Here is a 16,303-nt window from a genome sequence, read left to right as displayed (position 1 = left end):
AAATATATTATTTATGTTAATTAATTATTATTTCAAAAAATTAATAAAAAAATAATATATCATAATTAGCTACAAAATCTTAGAATTTTACACAAAAAATCTATAAAAATATCGAAAAAATTTAAAAAAATCTTTTTATAAATCTGTAAAATAATATAAAAATCAATAAAAATTTATCAAATTTTAATAAAAAAATCATTTTAAAAAATCAATAAAAAGTGTCAATACCTGTATTGAATACGGTTACGAATAAATGCCTCTCTTTCCACTCAATGAGAGTGTCAGCAAAAGGACGTCTACAGTACGAGAAACTGAGAAGATAGTAATTGACCATAAAAATTCGGAGTCTTCCTCCAGGGCTCCACCCCCACTTTCTATGAAAATCACACGAACAAGCATCGTAGAAGAGAAAATTTAGATCTATCCTTGATATGGGTTTGTTTCAAAGTGTGCTTTTGCGTTACCTGTAGTGATCGTTCGAGGTTTTCTGAAGGATTCATTGTGTTGGTACTGAAATCGTCGTCACCGTTTGCTGTTTGGAGTATTTCCGTTTCCTTGGTACATGAAGTCTCTCTCTGAGTCACACACACACTGGATGTGAGAAAGTTTGATTTACTTTTTTTTTTTAAGTGTTTTGGTCGCTTCACCATGGGATCTTTCTTTCAAGACCTCTTGGAAGAAGATTCAGTCTGATTTGTTGGCACTTCCCATGTGGAGGAAGTTCGTTTTCTTGGCGATAATAAGTGTCACTCTCACACTCGCGGAATTGGTTGATCGAGAGCATTAATTTATTCAGTAAATGTGTTATCTGGGCATTTATGTCCCAACAATTTAGCACATGTTTTATATACGATACTGATGGTTGATTTGGAAATTAATGGTTGATGGACGTGCAGGATATGTCTGATATTTTCATAACTCTTACAAAGATTGAAAGTTCTTTATTTTTAGAATTAATGATTTTTTGCTTCCTATGAATGTGATACAACAAGAATCTTGAGTTAGGTGGCCCTTGGCAGGACGTGTTCCCATGTAATGGTATATAAGCGAAAATGGAGGAAAGAGGCCTTTTGGTCTCTTTATTCCTAGCCTCATCACGGCTCAAAATTGGTAGAAGGAAAAATTAATCAGCCTTCACTGCTTAAGTGATGAAGTTCTAAAATCGCATGTCATTTTTGTATGAGTTGTGGCAATCTCACTTCATTGCATCATTTAGTTCAATATTCTGCATAATCATATGACGAGGTTTGTTTCTTGTAGGTTGACATGACCGGTAAGTGATGTTTAAGATTCCATTGAGTTTTATCCTTTAACATCCCAACATCTGAAAATAACTACCACCTTTTTTTGTATCTTCCAAGTGTTAGAATCTAGATGACCAAAACAAGAGAGGGATTGTAAATGTGAGTGTTTGCATGTGTGTGATTATGTGACATATGCCTATATGTCTATGTTGCATTACAGCTGAAATTAGCCAGATGGGAAAGACGATTTATGTATCTGGTTTCCCTCATCTAATTGCTGCGGAGGTAATCAAAGAATATTTTGAGGGGTATACTGGAAGAGGAACCGTAGATGCTGTGGAAGTGAAACCATCCAAACAAGGGCCTAGGCCATATGCTAGAGTCCAATTTGTAAATGACAGATGTGCAGAGAGGATTGTTGTTTTAGCTAGTAACCGCTTGTATTATGGTAGTTCTTATTTGAAGGCTAGGAAAATGGATATTGACATGATTCCAAGGTTAAAAGTTTATTTGCATGAAATGGAAGAGGTAACTCTCAATTTCGGATGCCAGATATCGAGAGATAGATTTTCAGTGCTATGGAAAGAGAGAAAAGTTTCTGTGAAATTTGGAACTGGGATGAAGAAAATGTACTTCCAACTGAGCTTTAACTCGAACGAATACAAGCTTCAGCTCTCATATGAGAACATATGGCAAATTGTGCTGTATTGTCCACCTGATCAAACTGCGAAGGTTCTTCTCATACAGGTTTACTTCTATGACTTCACCAGCTTGTAATCAGGCCTAATCCCAAGAAATATTCGATTTATTTACCTTTGATTTTATGAGAAGTTAATCTACTTTTCCAACAGAAAAGCCTCATAACATTAATCTGCAACTTAATAATGTGCAAGAAAAGGTTGCACTGTTACTTGTACTATTGCACACTTAATTCTCGCCGAGTCGAGGTGACTAATGGAAACGGCATGTATCATGTAGGATTGTCTCTATTGTGCACTAACTAATTAGCATCAGACAAGTTATTTAACAACTATCGCGTTGAAGTATTATAATTTGTTCTTGTGAGTGTGAACAGCAATGGTGAAATTTTTCGGCAATTGACTGTTCGTGAAATTGCATCATATTATTGTACTGTTATTCTATCATGCTTTCAAGCATCAACGTGTTTCTAACGGAAATGATCTTTTTTTATGCTATACTTCAGCTATTTGGTGCTCCACGAATCTACAAGAAAGTCAATGATTCCATCTATAGTTTTTACAAGGAAACTTCAGATGATCAGTGGGTCAGAACAACAGACTTTACTTCATCATGCATCGGACAATCTTCTGGCTTGTGCCTCCAGCTCCCTTATGGCATGAGGCTTCCAAATTTCCGTGACAATTTTGTTTACTACAAAGTCAGTGAAAGTCCATTTTATTTGCAGAGAGATATCCCCTTTTCTCAGAATTTGGCTCTAGTTCCCATCTTGAGTCCTCCCTCTGGATATGAACTGCCTTACAAAATATTATTCAAGATTTGCAGTTTGGTGCAGACTGGATGTCTCCCCGGACCAAAAATTGATACCTCCTTTTATCTGTTGATCAATCCACAAAGAAACAATATTACATACATAGAGCATGCTCTGGACAAGCTTTACTATTTAAAGGAGTGTTGCTATGATCCTGTGACCTGGCTTTGTGAGCAATATAAGAAGTACGCTTCATCGCAAGAGATTCCAAAAGCACCTTCTATACGTTTGGATGATGGGTTAGTATATGTGCACCGGGTTCAAGTTACTCCAACCAAAGTGTATTTCTCTGGTCCTGAAGTGAATGTTTCAAACCGAGTGTTACGCCACTATCGAGATGACATTGACAATTTTATCCGTGTTTCCTTTGTGGATGAGGAGTGGGATAAAATGTATTCAACTGATTTATCTCCTAGGGTAGCAACTGGGGGTGAGAACCGAAGAACAAAGATTTACGAGAGGATACTTTCAACACTTAAGGAAGGCATAAGAATTGGCAACAAGAAATTTGATTTCCTTGCATTTTCTTCAAGTCAGTTACGGGATAATTCTGTCTGGATGTTCGCATCAACATCTACTCGTACTGCTGAGGATATTAGACGTTGGATGGGTGACTTCCGTTCTATAAGAAATGTCGCAAAGTATGCTGCCAGACTTGGGCAGTCCTTTGGTTCATCCACCGAGACTTTAAGTGTCGGTAGGCATGAGATAGAGAAAATTCCAGACATAGAGGCTTTCAACAACGGAAAAAAATACGTCTTTTCTGATGGAATCGGGAAGATATCATCTGATTTTGCTCGGAGGGTTGCTTTGAAATGTGGAGTTAAAGGCTCGGTTCCATCCGCCTTCCAGATTAGGTATGGTGGCTACAAAGGAGTTGTGGGTATCGATCCATCATCGTGTGTGAAGCTTTCACTGAGGCCAAGCATGTTGAAATACCAATCCGATAATACAAAACTTGATGTTTTGGCATGGAGCAAATACCAGCCATGTTTTCTGAATCGTCAAATAATCACACTTTTGTCCACTCTCGGAATCAAGGATCATGTCTTTGAGAAGAAGCAGAGAGAAGCAGTAGCTCAGCTGGATGATATTTTAGTTGATCCATTGAGAGCGCAGGAGGCTTTGGACTTGATGTCCCCTGGAGAGAATACTAACATTCTCAAGGAAATGTTGAAGTGTGGTTATGAGCCCGACGTAGAACCTTTTCTTTCAATGATGCTACAAACTTTTCGCTATTCAAAGTTACTGGATTTGCGAATGAAAGCAAGAATTTTTGTCCCACAAGCTAGACAAATGATGGGATGTCTAGATGAAACTGAAACTTTGGAATATGGTCAGGTGTTTGTTCAATATTCTGGTGCTCGACGTAGACCGTTCAATGGGGAATCTTCTTTGTTCGATGAAGATATGTCAGATGCGTATGACTACATCATCAGTGGAAACGTTGTGGTGGCTAAAAACCCGTGCTTGCACCCGGGTGATGTACGTGTTTTAAAGGCAATTGACGTGCCACTGTTGCGTCACATGGTGGACTGTGTCGTTTTCCCTCGAAAAGGAACAAGGTAAACCGACTGCTTAACTTTTATAAGCTGGTTTGTTGCGTCATGGTAAAGATCGAGTCTTCTTACTTGTCTCATTCAAAGTGTGATAAGCTTAATTTGTTGTAATAACAGACCTCATCCAAATGAATGCTCTGGGAGTGATTTGGATGGAGACATATACTTTGTTTGTTGGGATCCTGACTTGATTCCGACAAAGCAAATCTCACCAATGGACTACGACCCTGCTCCAAGCACACAGTTGGATCACGATGTAACAATTGAGGTATTGGTAATTTAATACTTTTCAATTTGAAATGAATTATATGAAGAGAATCACTACCACTTGGGATTTGGAGCACAATTTAAATTGTTATAAAGTATTTTTTTTTTACTTTAAATGTTACTTGATGCATATTATTTTCTTCTTGCTACAGGAAGTTCAGGAGTACTTCACCAATTATATTGTAAATGATAGCTTGGGAATTATTGCAAATGCGCACACTGTCTTTGCTGATAAAGAACCTGTAATGGCCATGAGTAACTCCTGTGTACAGCTAGCAAAGTTGTTTTCGATCGCTGTCGATTTTCCTAAAACTGGGGTTCCCGCTGAGATACCACCTGAACTACGCGTAAGAGAATACCCTGATTTCATGGAAAAGCCAGATAAGACCACCTACGAATCAGAACGTGTGATAGGGAAGCTTCACAGGGCAGTGAAAGATAAAGCCCCCCACTCGGCCTCTATCAAATCCTTCACAAAGCAAGTGGCAGAGTCGTCTTACGACCCGCAAATGGAAGTTGATGGGTTCGAAGATTACATAGATGATGCGTTTCAATACAAAACTGAGTATGATTTCAAGTTGGGTAACTTGATGGAGTATTATGGCATTAAAACCGAGGCTGAAATACTTAGTGGTGGTATAATGAAGACGGCTAAGACATTTGATAGAAGAAAAGATGCAGAAGCCATTGGAGCAGCTGTAAGGTCTCTGAGGAATGAAGCAAGATCGTGGTTTAAGGTTGGAAATGAAACTGATGATGATGCCTATGCTAAGGCATCGGCTTGGTATCATGTAACATATCATCCCGATTATTGGGGTTGCTACAATGAGGGACTGAAACGGGACCATTATCTTAGTTTCCCCTGGTGTGTGTATGATAAGCTTATACAGATCAAGAAGAAGAACTCGAGGAGGGCTCAGAGGATGGCTTCACTCAGTGATCTTACTCGGCGACTACTCATCAAGTGAGAAATGATGAGGTTTCCAGCCAAGTTTGTTTGATATGAGGATATATTTTAAGCTTGTTTGATTATTTGTGATGAGTCGTTCGGGTTTTTATGTGCATCTCATAACCTAAGACAATCTTTCATGGTGGTGTGTTTGTTTTTCTATTAACTTGTGTTGCAGCGAATGCCGGTACATTCGAGTGTCTTGCCTTCCATCCCATTTGCTATCGAAGAAATGGTTATGGAGAATAGCCCAAAATAATTTTATATTGTTCAATTACATGGAATCTGGAGAAGCATGATAAGACAACAAATGTAAGTTTGGTCTTTTGTATGCATACAAGGTTGGTCAACTTCACTGATGCTAATGAAACCGGGCATGTCCGCAAATTTCCTTCGTAAACACTAAACTATGCGAGTGTATGTACCATGAAGAAATTGACCATTTTCTCTAAATTATTAGTTTGTTATGCTTACCACGAATACATGCAGAATCTGCTTGCTAATCTCCACCGGCAAAGAGTACTTTAATGTAACCAGAATTTTTATTCATGGTGGACTAAAATAAATATATCTCATAATTTTTTTATATATATAAAAAAAAATCATTGTAAAATTCAACTCATGTAACAAAATATTCCTTTAGTTCAAAGGTACTATTCATCGACAGAGACCTTCAACTGATTCATCAAAGCTTCCAAAATAAAAAAAATATATGTATCACAATGCTGATGAAAGAAACTCAAATCGACATCTTAGATATTAGTAGGTCTCTAGTGAGATGGTCTCACGAATATGTCAACCCTACCGATATTCACAATAAAAAATAATACTTTTTCATGGATTACTCAAATAAGAGATCTGTCTCACAAAATACGACCCATGAGACCGTCTCACACAAGTTTTTGCCCTTAGATATACATAATGAAATCTGTTATGAATTTTGAAATCTTGTTTTTTAAATATGTTTTATTATGATAAAAATCTCATATTTCAATTAATAATTTTGTATATAATTTTTTATCTTGTAAAAATAAATAAGTTAATTTGGTTACACCGACCAAAATAATCGATATTAATTCAGTTGAGTTAATTTGGTATGAGCAAGAAAATCACTTCGATTAGCATTAAAAAAAATTGGTTAATAACAGAATGTTCACCGGTAATTTATGATTATTGGATCGACTTTTTTGGATGAACTATCTATGTGAAATTAAAATATATGTCATATATTTCAAATAATCCCAAAATTAAATTCATTTGAAATCAATTCATTATATACTTTCATCCAAATGCAGCTCTAATACTCATAGGATGCAGTGGAGTATTTTACACCAAATAGATATGAACTCGTCCTATTACTGATCGAATTTTCACAAAGCCTCAAAATGAAAACTTCAAATGAAGAATAAATATAAATATAAAAATAAAAAAAATTTATTTAATTTTTAAGAAAATATGTTTTGTTTTGCCTCTCCACACCATTTCTGAGGAATTCAAGCTTCACAATAGGTGGCAGCGGCCGTTTTGCAGCCATTAAAATTGCTAGGAGGGAAACAAGAGAGCAACACCAGAAAGAGTAAAGAAACACAAAACATTAGACTTGATCATAAGAAATAAAACTGATTAATATTATGTAACAAGGGGCGATTTACAAGTAATCTTCATAAATTATAATACTTGTTCCACTATACAGAATCCAGAGAAGAATAATAAGATGCAATAAATGTGATTTGGTCATTTACTTTACATATGGGTTCACATCACTGATGCTGATACATCTCCACACTCAACTAATTTCCTTGGTAAATACATGGAAAACTTACATAGCAGCTTATATATGCAATAATACACCATTATCTTACCGACATTCATAAAGGAGAAATACAATCCAACTATCACCACAAATTCACAAGATTCAAAGAACACTAGATGTTGCAGGGGCTTCAATCCTTGCCACTACCAAATAGATAACCCAAAGAAGAATCTCCTCCAGGACTAGCATGGACCTTTGTTGATGGTCGATCCTGTAAGAGATGAGATATTCTTATCAAAATTCAAGAATATGATAAATGCCGAGGAACAAAGAGGTGGAGAGTTTGATGGAAGTGATAAAGAAAAAAGGAAACACACACAAGCATGCAGTCGCTGTTGTGACTAGTGTTTTCTCGTGCCCAAATGTAGCGGAAGTTTTAAAATTTTTAAATTTTGACATTCAAAATTATTGTTTGAGCACTCGTATAGTTTTAATAGAATAAACATACATGTGATGTTTTAAACTTTTACCTTAGTGAATTTTCACTTGACTCCAACTACTCCGGTGTAAGTGAACATAGCTCTTGTTGTAAATCATATGTACGTTCTTTAAATCTTCTTTCTTCAATCTTCGAATCTGATCCACGACTGGATTACTAGTTCCTCTTCCAACTTGGACTAGAAAGTATAGAAAGATTTTTAAGGTTGGAGAAGAAATTGAGAGGCATCTCAAGACCTTGAAATTTATTCAAGGTGGCCGAAATTGAGAGGACCTTTTGGATGAGGATTTTCGAAATTCTCAAGTGGTGAAGGCTAGGGCTTAGAAAATTTTGAATCAAGAAAAATTGTCTTTAACCCTAACCTAACACCAAATAAATAAGCTTAGGACACATTAATTAAATTAAAAACTTGATAGGTTTAATCAATTAATTATTCTAGTCGAACTAGTTTAATTAATTAATTAATATTTTAAAGTCCAATTAAGAACCTTAATAATATGTATGTTGGTCTTGTACTCCTACAAGGCCATTATACATACATCCATTACATTTAATTTAAATCTTTTATAAATTCAACATTTGAATTTAATATTTAAATTATAAATTCAACTCCTTGAATTTATTACCTCCAAAATTTAATAGTCATAAATTCAACCTCTTGAATTTATTTCTCAATGTTTTCTATAAATTCAACTCCTTGAATTTATTATCTCGATGTTATATATAAATTCAACTTCTTGAATTTATTATCTCAACGGAGACAAAATAATCCAGTACTTGTGTGACCCTCAATTGTTCAGGGATACAGCTAGCCGTGAGTTCACAACTCTTTGTGATTCAGGACATGATACTTTATTCGGGCTTACCCTAATTTGCCTCATTCTATGTATCAACAATTGATCACGAGAATGTCAGAAATCATATTTCTGATTAAACTCATCGAATCATGGTAAGAGCGTCTAGTAGCATCGCCCCATGATTCCCTAGGTATCACTGATAGTGCCTACAAGAACCAGTCGGTTATGATTAACGTACAGTAAGGTCCATTCATCTCATATATCCCGATCGAATCTGCAACCATTGGTTCATCGAGGGTTGCATAAGAATTCGATAACTATGTGACACATATTTGAGAATAAATAGTGGCATCGCATGTACAATTGGACAACTCATTCTCTAACGTACATCTCATACTCTGACCAGAGATTTCATGCACTATTATTTCATCAGATCACACAGGATATCTACACCCGTAGGTGATCGATGAATTCCCAACTACAATGCATTAGCTCATACATGTGTCGTACTTGTACCCAATCTCGCCACCTGATGACCCTCCTGGAGTCGGCAAACGAGTCAAAACACAGCCCTAGCATATAGAGCATCAGTGTTATCCCGAGTCCTAAGGACTAATGATGTACAATTATAACCACTGACTTATCCTCTCGATGAATGATAACCACTTGGAAAGTCCTAGGAATGGCAGTTCGGTATAATCATTATATGACTACTCATCTGCTTGTTTGGACATCTCTATGCCCTTACCAAGAAACGCGGTACACAACATCACAGATGCTAATCTCGAGCTCAAGCGACCTTTATCCATGTTTTAGGCGGATGATAAGTGCATTTTGTGCACTTAAATTATCCTTATAATGCATATAGATTGTTAGTTTTCTTGGACGGAATTATGCGTTTTTTGTTATTTTTGGTGTGATTGCAGGAACCTAGGTAAGGCTACTACATTGGCGTGAAAAGGAGTGAAAATGGCGCTTAGAAGAAATTTGTGCGCGTGCCCCAGCGTAGAGGCAGAAAGACCCGTGCATATGCGCGAGTCACTGGGTGCGCATATGCGCGCAAGAAGGAACTCCAGACGCACAAAACATGCGCGGAGCTTGGGCGCGCATATGAGCGCGAGAAGAAACCCACTCACAGAAGGACCCGCACATATGCGCGAGTGCGCGCGATGCGATTTCCAGAATTCTTAGGTTTCGACATGGGCTTTAAAAGGAAAGGAATGGAGAAGCAAATGGGAGAGACGACAGCCGACAGAAGAAATAAAGGAGAGTAAAAGTGAGAGCGAACGACGGAACGCGAAGAACAGAGATAGAAGATGTCGAATCCGGACACGGAGACGCACTTTCATCTCTCCTCAACATGTTTCCAATTCGGTTCTTTACTTTTACGTTTTTAATGATTACAAACAGATTTTGTATTGATTTAGATTCGAGTATGAACTAATTTTATTTTCTAGAGATTGACGTAGTCGTGGTCGAACCTATGTTATTGACGTTTTGAATTTTCATTGAATTAATTCATCGTGTTTATTTGTGATTTCTTGTCGTTAATGCTTTTGAATTACTGGCCATAATTCGATTGATCAAATAATTAAGATCCAACACTCCAGAGAGGGGATTGAAATTAGGACAGGGGAAATCACATCGTAAGATTTTTATAACTTGCAAAAGACGTATAACTCTGGTGAATCCATAAAAAGAACCTTGTTTGCATATATTATATGTTACGTGATTTTGAATAGACATATTAGAATCAGTAATAGATAATACAGTTATGTTTATCACTTGAAAAAAAGAATAGGAAAATTGCGCGTTCTTGGTTAGTAAACATGATGCAATTTAATAATATGTTAGTCAATTTTAATTTAGCATAGGGGAGATCAGACGAAATCATATCTCTAGATTGATTTACTCACTGAATTTCAACTGCGTGCTAAGAATAACTAGGATTCGTTATTTGCTTTGAATTGATCATCAATTATTTCTTTGATTTTTCTAAATAAAGTTGAATTATGTCAATTATGGTACTTAATATACAGTCTTAAATAATTACTCCTCGTGGGATCGATATATGTACTCAAACCAGTACTAAAACTTGAGACCGTACACTTGCGGTAGTGAAAATACGCAACAGCGGCTGAATCGACTAGGAACGAATTTAGATTATACAGTGTTCACAAATGAGTTTCAACATCGAATTACGATTCATTTGTATTAAAGTATAATCAAGGTTTTTATCTATGTTTATCACATGTGTATACAGATGAAGAAATAACAAACCATGAGATAATCTATTATATTAAAATAAAGATTGTTTATTACAACCGAGTCACTAAATTTCCCAGCCAACAGTTAGCTTACAAGGCATCTACTCTAACAATCGCTCTCCCACATCATGCTAATGATCTAAGAAACTATGTTCATATAAGAACAAACAGATAGGCATTCAAATTGTCCTTAAAATGGTAAAAATTCTTTTTTCTATGAGCATCAGAGCTTGTAGCTAACTGTCGTGTGAGTATTTCAACTTCTTTTTAATTATTGTTTAAGTGCCTGTTACAAGTAAAATTGATAAAAATGAACCATGGTCCGTCTAGGATTAGAGTTGTATTTGATATTTTGCCAAACGTATGCTTGAGCTCATTTTCGAACAGCAAAACAAGTCTAGGACTAGGAGCATTCAGATTCTTAGATGTCCCCCTAGCTCGAACCAACTCAAAGATCCTTACCTCCAGGTTCAAAGGTCAAGGCTGGATCAGCTTGATCTATCCGCAACAAGGGTTAATTTTTTTCTCATATCACATCAGTAACATTCTATTTGAGCATCCAAAGTAAACCTACATGCTCTTGGATAGAATCAAAGAAGGAAGAAACGGAATAGAACAGCAACGAAAGCATACCGTAATGAAATTGCAGGTGTTTTTCCCATTCCCTCTGAAGTAATTGTTAGTCGTACTACTATGAATGCCTGCAGGAATCTGCTTGTTAATTTCTACAGGCTGGGGAGGAGCATTTGGCTTCGGTTTAGACTCTTTGCTCGCAACATTACTTTCACTTGGTGCAGTTGGGGCATTCTCCTTTGCTGGTTTTGGTGCCTCTCCAACCCCGAACAAGTAGCCCAATGAGCTCTGTCCTCCACCACTGCTTACTCCGCGGCCCATATATACTTCTCTTCCCATATTAGAAAATCAAATGCCATCAAAATAAAGAAGGATATCAGAATCAAGCCATTAACTTTTAGAAATCAATTTACATAAAATGCTAGCATAGTTTTGCCAACAATGAGAAAACGATCAATTTTAATCACTGGTAAGAAATGTCTCAGATGTGATTAATTTTGTACGAGAAATGACTATGCATTATACACCTCCAAAAAAAATCAACACTGAACTTCCATTCAATTCTAAAATGTCATTTTATGCTCATTACATTCACAAAAAGTAACACTATCAACATGAGATATTCCTGAAGTCGATAAAAAGCAGGCATATACATATATGTTTTCATCAGTAAAAAAAACCCAAAAAAAAAAAACGATTACATTCAAAGGTTGTGAAAAAATTCTCATGCAAATGGCTCATTATCAAGCACAGTAATGAGAATTTGTGGCCTTTTGCATCAATTAAATCAAAGACCAAGCAAAGATTCTCACACAAACGACACATTATTAAAAAATGCAATTCTCTTTCAAGCCAAATTATAGTAAAATGTCCAAAAAATTGCTCATTTCAACATCAAATATTCATTGTACACATTGAACTAACCACCAAATCACAGCCACAAACGGACAAAGACAACAAATCAGCTCAATTTCTTAACATTCCATCAATAAACACCACAAACTCGTCAAAAATGCAATTTAAACTCCCAAATAAGCTTCGCTCTAGAATCAAAACAGTAACTAAAAATAATTAAGCAAAAAATTTCAAATTAAATCAAAACATATAACATTCGACATGCTTGCAGAAGGATATCTGGAGTCAAGTTTTTACCTTTTGCTTGATTGAGATAAGATCTACTGCGGACAGAATCCGAGTTACACTTTCTGAGATGTGGAAGTACTACTGGAGCATGAATTTGATTCTTCCAATCGGGTTTTTATTCTTCCAGGTAGGTGGTAAAGTTGATACTGACTGAATGGAGTGGTTAAAGCAAATGACGTCATTTCAAAACGATATATGTTTATTATTAAATTATCAAATAGTTTACATATAATTTTTTTTAAGAATCATATAAATCATTTTATGCGTGGATAATATAAATTACATTTTAATAATACAATTTAGAAAAAAATTCTCTAAATATTTATTTCCCAAAATATCCTTAGTGTGTATATTTATTATTTCAGAATGCACGATTTTTATTGGAAAAATATATTTTTAGAAACGAAAAAATTTAACTTATTTTTATTATATTTGAAAGAACGTAGAGTGCGTAATAAAATAACATGTATTTTTATGGATGTTTGGAGATAAAATTTTGACGTCACTTATTATTTCACTTAGGAAGGTTTCCACTAAAAGATTTTAATTTTACAACGTATTGTAACAATTCACTTCAGTTAGGACTTATCACTGTCTGAACTAAAAACTTTAGTAATCACTTTACAAATATGGATGTTTAAGAACATTAAGTTCACCAGAAAACAACATAAAAACCCAACTGTCGGTTTGACAGCTTGAGTTGTTGTAGCACGAAATTATCCAACTGATGATCTGGTATAAACTGATAAGAGCGTGCTTAAGTGAGCAGCTTGTGATTGAAAGATTATGTGTGCTTGTAGATCTTGAAATATGCAGGCTTGAGATAAATTCGTTGATGGATTTCGTAGTATTTTTCTCTTCAAAGATCTATATATTTATTGTTGAAAAACTTCAATCATCGGATTTTTTTTCAACGAACATCTGTACAATCATCCCGACTGAATGGAAATGTACGTATCATTAAATTCTCATTTAATATCTTTGTGCTTTTGTGACTTTAAGCTATTGCTTTTCATAAAGCTGACACATCATGTTCAAATATGTAACTTTATGTCATTCAGGACTTGATAGGAATACTGTGAAATCATTCTATATAGGGCTGACGTTTGAACGACTTGACTTCAGTATCCTACTATGAAATAACTCTTTTCTTATCGGTGGTAGTGTGGTTGTAGTGGTTTGAACATGTGTACAGCCAATCAGTTTGACATATGATATCTTGTAGCTGGAGTTCAAAAATTCTTGTCAAAACATCTTGATCTTTTAATACTCTTGTCTGAACGACTCGAACTTATCCAACGGTTTGAATACCTAAAAATATATATGAGAGAGGCTGGACCTGAAACAGCTTATTATTGTTATTTTGTCAATCATCAAAACTTAGGGTAATAAATTTTTTCTAATAAATATTTTTTTTGGTGCTAACAAAACTAGGCTGCAAATCTATACAAAAAGTTACCGTAGGAATTATAAGTAATGTATAGAAGATAATGATTTTCATTGTGCAAATGAATTGTCATTTGTACATGTGAAAAAAAATAAGTTCCAATACTGTGAGAACCGAAAAGCTTGCAATAATATAATTAATTATGTGTAAGGAAATTTTTGGATTTTATTACTATTATTTTGAGGAGAAATGTGAGGATGCTCTTGGAGATACAATATTAAATTGATATGTTATGAGCATGCAATTTTCGAAATTTGGGGAGAATATTTGCAAGTTTGGTGTGTGATACAAGATACAAGGAAAATAAGATAAGTGATTCTTGGATATTTCAAAAATTTAGGAATAAATCCCTCATCTTGGTAGCTAAATAACTCATTTGTGGAAGGGATTTCTAAGCCAAAAATCGTGAGATTTCATACCGCACCATTCCTAGTTCTTCCCCACACAAAAACTCGAAATTCCCTTGCTGAAAAACTCAAAAATTCCAGCTATTCCCCTAGCCGAAATTCTGCTCCAAAGCCGTCCCAAGGTTAGGCCAGAAATCGAGCCGAAGCGCCGCCCGATCAAAGAACAAAGGAGCAATCCAATCCAAGCCGTGCACTCCACGTTTCGTAGCATTAAAATACGGTAAGTGGGCTGTTTTAAATGCTTGAACTTTCGGTTTTATGTGTATGAAAAATTTCGGTTTTTACATGTTCCGTTTTTTAAAAAAATTCAGTCGAGCTCCGTCTCCCGTCTATGCATTTTTACGAAAGTTGTTACGTTATGTTTGGCACTGTGAGGATTCCCTGAAAATAGGTGGAATTCCAACATATGGCCCTCAACGGTGGGATAGAACCGTTTTATGGCCTCGCCCCCTTATAGGATTAAAACTTAGGGACCGACGTCAGTAAACCGTTAAAGATGAAAAATCATAGTGTTGTTATGTTACGAATACGATGTTACGGTTATGAAAAGCATGCTGTATGTATATGTATGTTTCGAAAATGTTATTAAATTGGTTATGCAATGTTCAATATCCCCCATTTACTGAGTATTCCCAAAATACTCACCCCCCTTACTCTCCCCTCCCAGATAAGTCCGAGGAACAGGTTGAGGACGAAGAGTCCGAACAGTTTTGGGGCTGGTGAATCACAAGATTAGTAATAGGTTTTATTTCGACTTTTATGATTTAATGAATTGTAAGACGCTTCCACATTTATTTCTGTCGTTTAGTGATTTTGGTTGTAAAAGACAATGTTTCCTTTGGATTGAAATTATGATATATAAACTGGTTCGGTTTATACTGTGCTACGAAAGGCTTGTTGTTTCGATTGTGTGATTGTTAAACAACGCCGGTGTCAATCCCGAGTTTCGGGGCGTGACATTTAAGTGGTATCAGAGCCGCTAGGTTCATAATCCAAGTGGAAAAATCGATTTTCGAAAAAAAAAAATCGTCGGTGGAATTTTAACTCGAGGCCGATGCTATCCCCTCCGAAACGACCCAACGAACGAGACTCACCACCCTAAAGTTGTGAGGTAGGGGCTGAAATCGCGAAATTCTTCCGTTTAGACCTCCGAAACGTCGTTTTTACCGTTTTAGGAAATATTCGTAGACCCTATAACTTCTCGTAGGAAATTCCGAATTCGATTCCGTCAATTGTTCTGGAATCCTATCGACATATGCTTCGTACCCATATATCAAATTCCAAACTTTCAATTTTTGGAAAAAAATATATATTTATTTAAATTTCGAAAATTTCATATATATTGCATATTCTCACTTGTTATATACTGTCTATTTCGGATTCTGAGCATTTCCATTTTTTTGATTTCAGGAAATGGCTCCATCTACCCCTATGTGACCCCACACCCGTGCCCAAGCTGCCATTCGTCTGAAGGAGCTTGCCCTTCACTATCAGTCCCGTCAGATTCGGCGACTTAGAGCCAGATTGAGTGAGAGAATGAGTGAGGTCGAAACCTTAGCCTCTGAGAAAAGAGGAGATTCAGGTCCGCCTTAACCAATCGATCTATCAGGGTGAGTTAGTGAGAGGTGATAACATGGACCTAAGGGATATCATAGAGCAGTGCAAGTATCAGCATGGGAAGCTGCGAGAGGATACGGAGCGTTGTCGCAAGGAGCTGGAGGACGAGAAACAGCAGAATGCCAAAGGTAAGAGGAGGCTGAAAAATTCGTGTGAGGCCATGAACAGCCTTGCATATGTAAACCAACGTCAGACCCAACAGCTGGAAGCTCTAAAGGACCAACTCAAACAGAAGAAACAGTATCATCTGCAGTATCAGCAGCATTGGAAC

The 16,303-nt window shown here is 36.1% G+C and overlaps 2 protein-coding genes across 4 annotated transcripts; one reads left to right on the top strand and one right to left on the bottom strand.

Moving 5' to 3' along the window:
- The first annotated feature begins 263 nt into the window (after nt 1-263).
- Nucleotides 264-5,813, top strand: LOC142524503 (putative RNA-dependent RNA polymerase 1). 2 transcript variants are annotated; one of them, XM_075628522.1, is made up of 5 exons: nt 264-558; nt 1,465-1,991; nt 2,449-4,319; nt 4,431-4,581; nt 4,733-5,813. In XM_075628522.1, exons 2-5 carry the CDS (start codon nt 1,479-1,481, stop codon nt 5,546-5,548), a joined length of 3,351 nt encoding a protein of 1,116 aa, XP_075484637.1. In that variant the 5' UTR covers nt 264-558; nt 1,465-1,478; the 3' UTR covers nt 5,549-5,813. The 2 variants fall into 2 exon arrangements, with proteins under 2 accessions (XP_075484637.1, XP_075484636.1); XM_075628521.1 differs by having other exon boundaries at nt 264-1,991.
- Nucleotides 5,814-7,174: 1,361 nt separating this feature from the next.
- LOC142525593 (protein SPIRAL1-like 1) lies at nt 7,175-12,715 on the bottom strand. Of its 2 annotated transcripts, none has more exons than XM_075629914.1 (3): nt 12,571-12,715; nt 11,479-11,749; nt 7,175-7,553 (listed from the first exon to the last, which is right to left on the bottom strand). In XM_075629914.1, exons 2-3 carry the CDS (start codon nt 11,737-11,739, stop codon nt 7,473-7,475), a joined length of 342 nt encoding a protein of 113 aa, XP_075486029.1. In that variant the 5' UTR covers nt 11,740-11,749; nt 12,571-12,715; the 3' UTR covers nt 7,175-7,472. The 2 variants fall into 2 exon arrangements, with proteins under 2 accessions (XP_075486029.1, XP_075486031.1); XM_075629916.1 differs by having other exon boundaries at nt 11,479-11,744.
- Nucleotides 12,716-16,303: the final 3,588 nt, after the last annotated feature.

This window comes from Primulina tabacum, chromosome 14, assembly GCF_025594145.1.
Source record: "Primulina tabacum isolate GXHZ01 chromosome 14, ASM2559414v2, whole genome shotgun sequence".
NCBI classification, from domain to species: domain Eukaryota; kingdom Viridiplantae; phylum Streptophyta; class Magnoliopsida; order Lamiales; family Gesneriaceae; genus Primulina; species Primulina tabacum.
Note: the sequence above shows the minus strand (reverse complement) of the source record. Positions and strands in the feature narration are given on the sequence as shown.